The sequence below is a fragment of the Coptis chinensis genome, chromosome 4, assembly GCF_015680905.1.
Source record: "Coptis chinensis isolate HL-2020 chromosome 4, ASM1568090v1, whole genome shotgun sequence".
NCBI classification, from domain to species: domain Eukaryota; kingdom Viridiplantae; phylum Streptophyta; class Magnoliopsida; order Ranunculales; family Ranunculaceae; genus Coptis; species Coptis chinensis.
Window position 1 is genome coordinate 96008982 of NC_141459.1, and position 11349 is coordinate 96020330.

Genomic DNA, 11349 nt, shown 5'->3' on the forward strand with positions numbered 1-11349 from the left:
TATTTTATTCAGTTTCTTATGTTTGGTGTTTATATCTAGTTATGTATGTGGTCTTTAAATCTTGGTTTTTAGCTGAATTTTGTTTCAATTTTTTGTGCTTGATAAGGTTAGACTAATAAGTTTCTATTGAAGTCATAAATTTTTCTAGAAAGCTATGATCGTTTACCCATTTCGCTTACAGTTTGGCTACTACGTTGTTTAATCTTGGTATTTGTAAATTTTTTGGCAATACACGATCCTCATTTGGGCTGTTAAATTATATAGTTCTTTACAAATCTTGGCTTATATTGTATCCAAATCATTACGATTGCTAAATAGTATTATACTCAGATAGGAAATTTTTATCAGGACTATGTATCTCATAAAATCAGCCCTACGTTTTGCTTTCTTCATGTTTTGAATGCATTTATATATCTATTTGTATGGATGGCCTTTTTCATATTCCCCCTATATTTACTCTTTTATCGCAAAGACTTCGATGCGTGGTAGACCTGTCTCAACCAAAATCCTTGAGCACATAACACAAGAGATTGCTTTAGTGTGTTGTGATGTTGGCATTCCTTGTGGCGCTAGACATGCTTGCAAGGACCCGTCATCCCTAATTTTTCCTTTTCAGGTGAGTGTTTATGAAGGATGCAATAGTAGTGCAGTACGTAGTATAAGTTTTGGGAGGCTTAATATTATTTTCACCAAAGGCGGCAAGAAACTAGGAGAAGTTATTGATATATAAACCATAGTCATTAGTGCTAATTTTATTAACTAGAAGGGTAGAACATTAATTAATTACATTAGTAGTTCAAATAATCAACGATTAATTATTTCTTTCGAGTTCTGTTGAAAGAAAATGTTAGTTAGTTTTCTTCGAGTTCTAATAGATTGACAGTTATGCTTATATGGTTTTATAGTTTTTTTTTGGGTTCTAATAGTTTTATTCATCTTGTTAAGGTCTTGTGGATTGACAAAGATTTTTCTATGAGCTTTCATTGTTGAGTTGTTGCTAATTATTGCAAGTTGAAGAAGATGAGCATAAAGACTCAATTGGTTGAGGGTTTTCCAAGGTGTTTGGTTGGAAGAATTCTTCATATATGTGGCTTGTTAGTAGAGATTTGTTTGAAGGCAAGGTAATTATATTCTCTGATTTTTGGTGGTTCAAAATGGCACGATAGATTTATTAAAGCAGACCATGTAATATTTTTTCAATTTCAGTTGAAAAAAAATGTATATGTATATTACTCTTAACCAACTTCATGCGGCTAAAAAAAGGTCGCATTTTTCTGTCGCAGGAAAGAGGTGCAGAGTTGACGCAGAGTTTGTGCAGAGGAGAGCACTTATGTTAAACGAAACTCTTTTAGGAGGGCAAAACATTAGACTTTCCTGGGAGTGTAGCCCTCCAAACAAACAGGTTCACTGTTGCTTTGCTTGTTTATAATCATTCTTCTCGTTTATCAATATGTGTGAATGTATATTAATCTGATGGATTTACATGATACGTCAGATGGGTGGACACAACCACAACCATACCCAAACCAGTGGAATGGTGTTGGGTATTATGGATACAACCAAGCTAGGTTATGAATCCTACAGATATGCCCCTCCTGCTCAAGATCCTAACATGTATGCTTATGGTGGAGCCTATTCTGGATATGGAAATTACCCACAACAACAGGTATGTTTTTATGTGTCTATCTTGTAGAGTAGTTTCATTAATAAATTGAACTTAGAAAGATACTTCTATAGATCCCAAGTATATTGTTAATTTAAGCGTATTATAACTTGAGATATACATTACTAAGCATATTCTATATTAATTTGGTATCAGGGATACTTGATATGACATTCAACATTTAAGTTTGATACCAAGTGTGGCTATTGGGATTCTTTGAAGGGGTTTCTTTTGCAATAATTGTGATGTTGGGATAGATTATTTAAAGTGGCTTCTTTTGTAATAATTATGATGTTGGGGTGGATTATTTGAAGAGGCTTCTTTTGTAATAATCGTCTGTTGGGTAAAGTTGTTTATTAGAAAAGAGTTTGGTGCACCTAAAGCACTGGTGCAGCTTACATGCTATTGGTGTTACTGCCCAAATCATTAACAACTATTTAAATATTTTTTTCTGGGTAGACACAAGTTTTAGATTACTCCGCTAGTAATGCAGGAAAATGGACGACAACGTTTTTATTTTAACTCAACCTCCAACCAGCTTTTGGCACAGGGTTGGACCTGATCTTGGAACACAAGTAATTGTCTTATGTAGAACTTCATTTGTCATTCAGGTACTATATTATGCGGATGTTCTGTCTGTTTATTTTCCTTTTATAAAATTTGCATTGATTTTCTAGTACAATGTTTCATACTGCAGAAAAAAGAAAACAGAGTGATTTGTTAGGCTGTGATAGATTCTTGTATTAAATTGATTGCATCAAGCCAGACTGTGATAGGTTCTTGGTTGGGTGATTGTGGTTCTCTTTGGCTCATTTCGGTACTGCAGATTAGATTTTGTTGGTATATGTTGGCTCATTACAATTTTTTGTATATAGTGTAATATTTGTAATTGGAGATGATATTTGTGTGATGAATGTGATTTTAAGATACGTTTCATCTTTATTTGACGATAAATGACCAGGAAAATGGTATTATATTGGGATGATATTGACAATTTTATTTCTTTATTATAATTTTTTTATTATTTTGATAAATGGGACATCACTTTTAAAGTGATTTATAGAGTTATTTCACATCACTTTACAAGTAATTTGGAATCTGAATGAAACGTCACTTCCTAAGTGATATTAATCGACCTTATTGATTTCACTTAAAAAGTGATGTTAAGCGTTATAACATCACTTGTGGACATTGATTAAAAATGATGCAAAGTTATAACATCACTTGTGGACATCAATTAAGAAGTGATGTGAAGTAACATCACTTGTGGACATCGTTTAAAAAGTGATGTGGAAAACCCTGACTTTTCACGTCGCCACCAGTTACATCACTTGCAAAAGTGATGTTGTATATTTTTGACATCACTTATGGAGTGATTTTAAATGTCTTTTCTGTTGTAGTGAGTGACGCGACACTAACCGCAAAAGGGAGTGACGCGACACTAACCACAAGAGGGATAACATGACATGTGATGAGATTGAGACCGCTGGATGAAAAGGAAGGCGAACTGCATGAGTGGAGGGTTAGAAGAGGCGAAAGAGAAAAAAAGAAAAGAAAGAGAAAAGAGAAAAGGGAGAGAAGAGAGAGAGAAATAATACGAGTGAACTTAGAGGTTGTAATTTTTGAGTATACATTTGGCGCCGTCTGTGGGGAACTATATAGAAAATGGTCACTGTAGGGAGAATAGGAGTAGGAAGACCTAAGAAGGCAGCAATTAGAGAAGTTGCAAATGAAACAGGGAGTGCCGAGATTGAAGAAGTGGGGGAGGAAGAGACGTCAGATGTGGCGGCAAACGCCACTAGGCTTCTTCAAAAGGAGATAGGTAGGTTGAGAAACGAGAATGATGAGTTAAGAAAGGAAAGGGAGACCACACAGGGGGAAACAGACAAAGCAGATCACCGAGATAGTGAAATGGAAGGGGAGACTGAGGAATACCCACCACTGGGCGAGGAACCAACGGCTGGTATCACATTAGAGGTGGTACAGGCGATGATTGAGAAAGATAGGGAAGTGAACCACGTAGCAGAAAGAACGAACCAATGTGCAACACAGAAAGTGGTGGCAAATCTCAACCAAAATCCGCTGGCAGATTCGGTATGGAATTCGGAGGTACCTAAAAGGTTCACCCAGCCTACACTGGTCTCTTTGGGACGCTGGAATTTTGGCATTCCATATTGGTGCTGAAGAGTGGACAAAGGTGGCGCTTCTCCTCACAACCTCCACCCCAAACGGTTACAAGCTCTTTCACTTCCAGGGCACTATTGCTATCATGTACACCTTCTGGAATTGTCCAATTCGTGCTAGACAAATCGAACCCCACATATTGCAAGACTACAACACTAGGGTGTGGAATCAACCACTGGAGTTTCTCTTGGATCACTTGTATCAGATATTTCCTCACCCAGAATTTGTTGACCTTTTCTCCATCTATGTTGCGCTCTTCAAGTGCGACTTTTGGCTAGTGTGGTTGTAACGCCCGTATTTTTTAAAAGACATATTTAATTATTTATTAATTAATTAAATTAATTATTTTCAAAATTCGTCGGATTGGACTCGGGATACGTGGGCCTGGTTTTGGGCCCGAGTCGGTGTTGGGCTTGGGTTTCGGACCCAAGTATATAAACACATTTTTCTAGAAAATAGGGTTTCTAGAGAATAGAATAATGAAAAATGGAAGAGAGAATTTTGGTTTTCACGGAAGGTTGGAGCCTATGACGATTTCGGATTAGGAGGCGATTCGTCGAAACATTACGTCAAAGTGAGTAGCTATTTTTGCTATTTCACCGAAAGTTATAGTTTTCGTATATCGGCGTATAGGTTTCTGTTTTTATATATACTGATTGTTATCTTGTTTTATTCGGCGTCGTGTTCGTCGGGTGGTTAGAAACTCTAGTGAAACTCGGAATCTGCGGTCGACGTTTTAGGGCCGGTTAGGGGCAGTTAAAGCCCAATATATAGAAATCGTCACTTTTCTTTGTTCTTCTGTTTGAACTCATTTGCTTTACTGTGGCTGGAAATTTTGGATTGATGTCTGGGGGTTACAGTTTGATGTGGGATTATTGTTGTTTGGGTGAGGTTGTTAACACTTGAAGGTGCGTCAATGGCGGCACGAGCCCAGACGTCTTGTATAACTTAGATACTGTTGTGGTTGTTGATATTGTAACTTTTTGATTGTTGGTTGGCTGGTGGATGATGGGTTGAAGTGGGGTAGTGTAGGGCGTATGAGGCTGTCGATTGGGTGCTGGAGAGTGGGAGTTCGAAGCTTGAAGGTGCGTCCGATGGCGACGCCTTGAGCGCCAATAATGATTTTTTATTGTTTGTGTTGTATTGTTGTTGATTGAAGATGGAGGAATTGGTTATTGGTTGGTTAGTGGTGGTTGAGGGTTGGGGGCTGTCGGCTGGAAGCTTGAAAGCAAGCTTTAATGGAGGCCGAAATTCCTAGATCTAGTTTTGAGGGAGTATGGGAATTTGATGATTTGGGGTTTATGTGTTAACAAATATTGTTTGGTTTTTGTTTGTGAGTTAAACCGATTTGAGGGAAGAGGAGAATGGTGGCCGGCGGTTTTTGGTGGCTGCTGGTGGTGGTGACTAGGGAAGAAGATGAACAGTAACAAGCCGATTTGGGCTTGGGCCTTGGCTGTTTTTGGTTGGGCCGATTTTGTCTTGTTGTTTGGGCCCGGAGTTCTATTTTGATTGTTGGGCCAGTTCTAATATTAGTATTTTTGGACCAGTTTAACTTAAGTTTTGGGACCAGTTCTAATATTTGTATTGTTGGGCCAGTTCTAATATTTGTTTTGTGTACCAGTTAATTTAAAGTCTTTGGGGACCAGTTTAACTTAACAGTTTTTGGGCCCGTTTCTAATATTGCTTGGGGCCAGTCCATTGGACTTAAAATAGATCCAATTGGGTCAAGTAGAATAAATAAGTGGACTTTTAGACTTTCGGATTCTAAGGTTTGGGCTTGGCTAGTTGGGTCCGAACCATGACCTTGGCCATGAGCCCATGAGTCATACACCTTTGTCCTTAGCCATGAACCATGGCTATGACCATGAACTTGTCGAACACGAAAACGATAGTTTGACTTTGACTAGGATAGTTTGACTTTGACCATCGACCGTTGACTTTGACGGTTGACTTTGACTTTTGACCATGGACGGTTGACTTTCACCTTTGACTTTGACGATGACAGTTTGACTTTGACCATGACATGTTGAGTTTGACCTTGACCATGAGGTGTTGACCTTTGACCGTTGACCGTTGACTTTGACCGTTGACTGTGAATGTTGACTTTTACAGTTTTTCATATGTTTGTTTATATGGATATATATATAGTAATAAAATACTGTCGGATATTGTATAACTTGGTTGGTAAATTATCTAATTTAGATTTGACGTGAGTAGTGTGTAAAGTATATTGGGCTTTGATTGTGGACTGTGGACTGTTTATTTGTGCTACGTTTTATGTGTATATTATATGGACACATATAGTAACAAAATGCTGTGGAAGCTAGTATATATTTGGTTGTCATTATCTAAGAAGGATTTGACATTGATGTTGTGTATTTTGGCACGTGACGATATTGAGATGTTAAGAGATATTATATTCCTAATACATTATAATAAAAATGTATACGATACGTTGAAACATTGTGACATGATATAATATGCTGGGATAGTTATATTAATGCCATATCTTGGAGAAATGTATATACACTCCATTATTTTTATATGTGAGATGCTAATAAAGTATTGGTGAATATTTGCCCACGGGAGTGTGGTGTAGTGCAATAATATATTGGCACGTGAAAGAATGAAAATGGTTATGAGGTAACTGAGATATTTCTATATATTGTGGTTTAGTGCAATAAGGTAATTGACCTGCACGTGATATAGTGGAATGCTTATGAGTCATAAATGTATGACACCTGAATAAATTACGTAACGAAAATCCTAGAACCTGACTACCACAACTCATGTGATTGGCCCTTCTGGCGTTTCAGTTAATCTGAATGGCCTTCGGTGACCCCTCTGGCGTAGCGAATAATGGCTTGATTATTCCGTTCGCGAAAATAGAAGCGATGATGCGCAATATTTTATGCGAATAGTGGCGGTGCTTACATAGATTTGGCTTCCGTGTGAGGATTTACGGTGTGCGGCATCCCTTCGGGTGGTTACGCGCGGAGTGGCTCATTATGTAAGGGAGGCATGTGGATGTACATGTTCGGCGTTGGGTAGCGATTGTGGTAGCCAGGGAAACTAGGTAAGACATAGATACGACGTGATTTTAGGGACACGCAAAGAAAACCTTAATTAATATAATTATGGTAATATATTTGTTAATGATGTATCTGTAGATAGATGATTATATATAGTTTTGCAGAAGGGTGGGTCAAATTAATTACTTGGGCAGAGACGACCCACTCTGTGATTGAGCAGGAAATGAGGTACGTGTATAATACGTTTGTTTGGTTATTTGTTTAGTTAGAACCTAAGGCGCCTCGATGGAGGAACTACATGCCTTATTTATGATGCGTATAGTTGGTTGTGTGGTTAGTGGGAAGTTAAGGCGCCTCAGTGGAGGAACTACCTGCTTTAGTTATTGAATTTAAGGATGTGGTATTAGTCGTTGAAAGTTAAGGCGCCTCGGTAGAGGAACTAACTGCCTTATGGATGGTGTTTATATTTGTATAAGTATATGTTGTTTTTAGGGCTACTCACACCGGCATTGTTTATAATCTTTGACCGATTTGCATGTTTGCTTATCGGGTGTGTTCATTAAATGAACATAGTTGATAAGTCTTGACAGGTTTAGTGATGAAGAAGATTGGTTGCTGCTTGTGGTTTGCGTTAGCATTGCATCTCAGGTTGTGTTTTGTTTTTCCTTGAGGTGATATAGATTTTCAGTTGAGATAATATTATTTGCATTTTCATTTGTAAATTGTTTTATAATGAAGAGGACTTTGTTTAAGTTAAAATTTTTATTGGTTTTAATTATCCGCATATTTTAAACTGTTTATAGGCTTTTGGAAGTGGAGAGTGCGTCACACCTCGGAGATCGAAGAGTCGGGGAACAAATAATGTTTTTTCCGAATTCTGTCGAAATTCGGGGTGTGACAGTGGTACAACTTACGTACTAATAAAGTTGTGTCGGTCGAAAAAATAAAAAAAATTAGGCAACATCACAATCCTACCCATAATGTCAGACTTCATTCCGTATGGAGGAATTTTCAACTAACCAGGGATGGAAACTTGTTAGAAGTCTATAGCTAGTACTATAAAATTACTATATATTTTATTTTGTTCCCAGTCTTTATCTAATTATGTATTTAAATTGAACATTCCAGACTTATTGAATGTTCTTAGTCTTTATGTTATCAATCATGTCTGCATATTAACCATTCCGTATAATTATTCTATGTTCTATTGTCAGCGTAAGTATTTTATCAGGCCTTCTCTTAAACGGATTATCCGTTAACAGACATGGTGTCTTGGACAACTTATTTAGTGTCTTGAACGACATATATAGTGTCTTGAATAACTTTTTCATTTACGCTTATTACATGATCTTGCGCAAGACATTATATAAGCTGTGCAAAACACTAAATAGCTGCGTCAAGACACTATATAACATATCTTCATGTGTATTACATATCTTCATGGTATATGTTATATCTTCACGTTTTTTTTCGATAAGCATATTATATCTTCACTTTACGTGTCTAAAAATGGTTCTATTGTCAGACTCAACCTTGATACGCTTTAATTTTCAATTTGACAGATGCCTTGAACAACTTTTTAATCTACGTTTATTAGCTTATTTGTGGCCAGCTTATATATATATATATATATATATATATATATATATATATATATATATATATATATATATATATATATATATATAAACTGTAAGACACTTTATAACATGTCCGTAAACTAAAAGTCAGTTTAAGAGAAAGCCTGGTTTTTTAGCCCATATCTTCTGTTGCAGTATATTTGAAGCACACTTACATAGTAGTGTAGTTAGAGAAAGGTGTCAGCAAAATAGCCAAGTACATAGCGCAACATGCAAATCAACCTAGTACGTACATACATGGAAAAATACATATACATAAGCAAAATATCCATATACATAGTTTTTGCACCTACAATATATAGGAAAATCAACCGAACCATTAAAGCAATAAGAACAACAAGTAGGCCAATAATGACGAGAGCCATGTTCCTAAGTAAAACTAATTGGTTGTTGTGCTCGGTTTGCATGCAAGTCTCTCCTGTAGTAGTGCTGACCGTGGGTATGGATTGTATGGTTGTCTCTTCTAATGTATGATTGAACTCATTGTAGTAATTGTTGATTCCTTTCTTTCTAAGCAGTAACACCGCCTCTTTGATAGAATTACATCCAATGTAGTCTTGGCCAACAAATTTGTGTACCTGTTCACGAAATGGTTCATAGCCCCGTGTACAAAGGGATTTAAAAATTCGTAAACGGAATTATGAGAATCCAGTTTGAAAAACATTGGAGGGAGAGAATTTCAGTTATCTGGTCTCTGCAGCTACTCCAGTGCCTGTATATACCTGGTTGCCACTCTCTAATGACCGCGTATGTAGCAAAACTTTGCCCTGAGATTTAGAGAAACAGAATGTAATGATACTAAAAAAGTAGTGCAAAATGAAATTCGAGTATGAAGGATTTTATTTAGTTGGGTGACAGTGAAGCGTCATAGGACATTCACTCACTGCTCTAATAATAATAATAATAATTAAACAAAATAACAATGAAAAGTACAAAGATAAACAACTCAAACAACTAAGCACTCTCTCTCTCCCTCTCTACATTCTTCACCATTTTCACTGTTTTTCTCAAGAACATCAATTGTGTCATATACATTCCATTATATGTATCATAGTTTGTTTTCTACATTTCTTGAACGGCGAAGTCAGTTATTAAGTTAAACTTTCAACAAAATGTAGACAGTCATTTCAAATATTATTTACAAAATCTTTTGGACTAAATTTATGGCTACAAAATTAGTAATACGTTTGGCAAAGTGGTAACAAATCAATAAAATTTAGCTTGCCATAAAAAATGAAATTTTTACCGAAATACCGGGAGATCTGGACACGTTGTTCTCCTAAATAGCCGATGCCTTAATCAGTAGCAACCTCTTCTTCTCTTACTTCAGGACCAAAGCTTTGTTTTTACCAAATTTTTCTCACCCTCTCTCCCTACTATATGGATCTACACCGAAAGTAAATAAGATATGAGGTTGTGAGGGGAAGGCAATGTTAGGTCTGAGGTTGGTTTTATATGGTCTGAGATTGGCTTAAAAACAACGGAGCCCTAATAACTATAGGATGGCCCATTTACACAGGGAAGGCCCATTCTCAATGAGAGGGTCGAACTTATATTAGTATTATAGCCCGGCTTTTAAATGGACGTCCGTTTACGGACATGTTATATAGTGTCTTTCTCAGCTTATATAATGTCTTGCACAACTTACATAGTGTCATATATAAGCATAAATTAAAAAAGTTAATAAGCTTAAATTAAAAAAGTTTTTAAAGACACTATATACGTTGTTCACGACACTATATACGCTGTTCAAGACACGTGTTCGTTTAAGAGCCGGGTCCGTACCGGTACCGGTATATACCTGCAAAAGAAACAAATGAAAATTCGTTTGGGGTGTCTTGTGTACAAACCATCCAACACATGGACCTCAAGCTCTTCGGTTCAAATGTCATTCCTCCAATACGAGTACGTAACTGCAATCTTTCTTGCAATCCAAAATTTGGCTTCTGTTTGTTTGTTTCACCAGAATCGACATACTCTGACTCACTCCACGAGGGTGATAGTGACAATTGTTGTTGTTTTGGCAGTGACGATGAGTTCATTCAAAATTTTCACTCAATTCAGCTTAGGAAATCGAAGATTATCGGACCTCTTCTACATCAACTCATTAAAGTTTCATTAAAGGTATAAATCGATTGTTTGTTTTTCGTTTTCCCTTTTAAAATTGCTACGTAGTAATTTGCGGTTCCTGTTTCTTCTTTCTTCAATGGAACAATATCCTCGATATGTACTAATTTGCAAATTCAAAAATTGGAGTACAAAACAAAAAACAACAAACAGTGCTTTCAACATTAAATTGTTGTTTAAATATGAATGCTTTGATCAAAATTGGTGCTTTCAACAACACAAAACTAGGTTGCCATATGCACATAATTCAACAATGTTTACTAGTATGACATCAAATAGATAACCCACGACACTATACTAGCATTCTGATTATATAATGACAATAATTACATTACAACATGCGGATTACCAAAACATTAAGCTTAAACTTCACTTACGATATCAATCATCTTTTTAAACTTCAAACTTGTCGTACAACTCCACTTCCACTGTTCCACACGAGAAAACATAACTTATACACGCCTCCTTTGGCTTCGCAGGATACCAAACGCCTTGCACACTTCCTAGTCTTGGTCTTTTGAAAGCCAAAAAGCATCAAATTCAATCTCCTCAGCAATACTCATCTCTGAATCAGTCTCACAATATTTTCTTTTCATCGACTGTAAGAATTAACAATAAATTATAGCAATCACAACCAAGTGCAAATTACAACAACACATAATATTGAACCTATACAACGCGACTCTGTAATGTCACAAGGGCA

General features: G+C 36.5%; 1 protein-coding gene across 3 annotated transcripts; it reads left to right on the forward strand.

Moving 5' to 3' along the window:
- Positions 1-1010: 1010 nt before the first annotated feature.
- On the forward strand, positions 1011-2727 carry LOC147505913 (polyadenylate-binding protein RBP45C-like). Of its 3 annotated transcripts, XM_086604191.1 has the most exons (5): positions 1017-1121; positions 1264-1402; positions 1496-1666; positions 2202-2274; positions 2361-2727. In XM_086604191.1, exons 1-4 carry the CDS (start codon positions 1021-1023, stop codon positions 2223-2225), a joined length of 435 nt encoding a protein of 144 aa, XP_086460317.1. In that variant the 5' UTR covers positions 1017-1020; the 3' UTR covers positions 2226-2274; positions 2361-2727. The 3 variants fall into 3 exon arrangements, 2 of the variants coding, with proteins under 2 accessions (XP_086460317.1, XP_086460318.1); XR_015220706.1 differs by having other exon boundaries at positions 1011-1121; positions 1284-1402; positions 1820-2652; XM_086604192.1 differs by lacking the exons at positions 2202-2274; positions 2361-2727 and adding an exon at positions 1820-2045.
- The last annotated feature ends 8622 nt before the right edge of the window (positions 2728-11349 follow it).

What these genes read in the sequence shown, in the direction of transcription:
- LOC147505913 (XM_086604191.1), top strand. Translation starts at nt 1,021, where the DNA reads ATGAGCATAAAGACTCAATTGGTTGAGGGTTTTCCAAGGTGTTTGGTT. An exon ending in GAGATTTGTTTGAAGGCAAG is followed by an intron (nt 1,122 to 1,263) that starts GTAATTATATTC and finishes GGCTAAAAAAAG; the next exon opens with GTCGCATTTTTCTGTCGCAG. An exon ending in GAAATTACCCACAACAACAG is followed by an intron (nt 1,667 to 2,201) that starts GTATGTTTTTAT and finishes ACCTCCAACCAG; the next exon opens with CTTTTGGCACAGGGTTGGAC.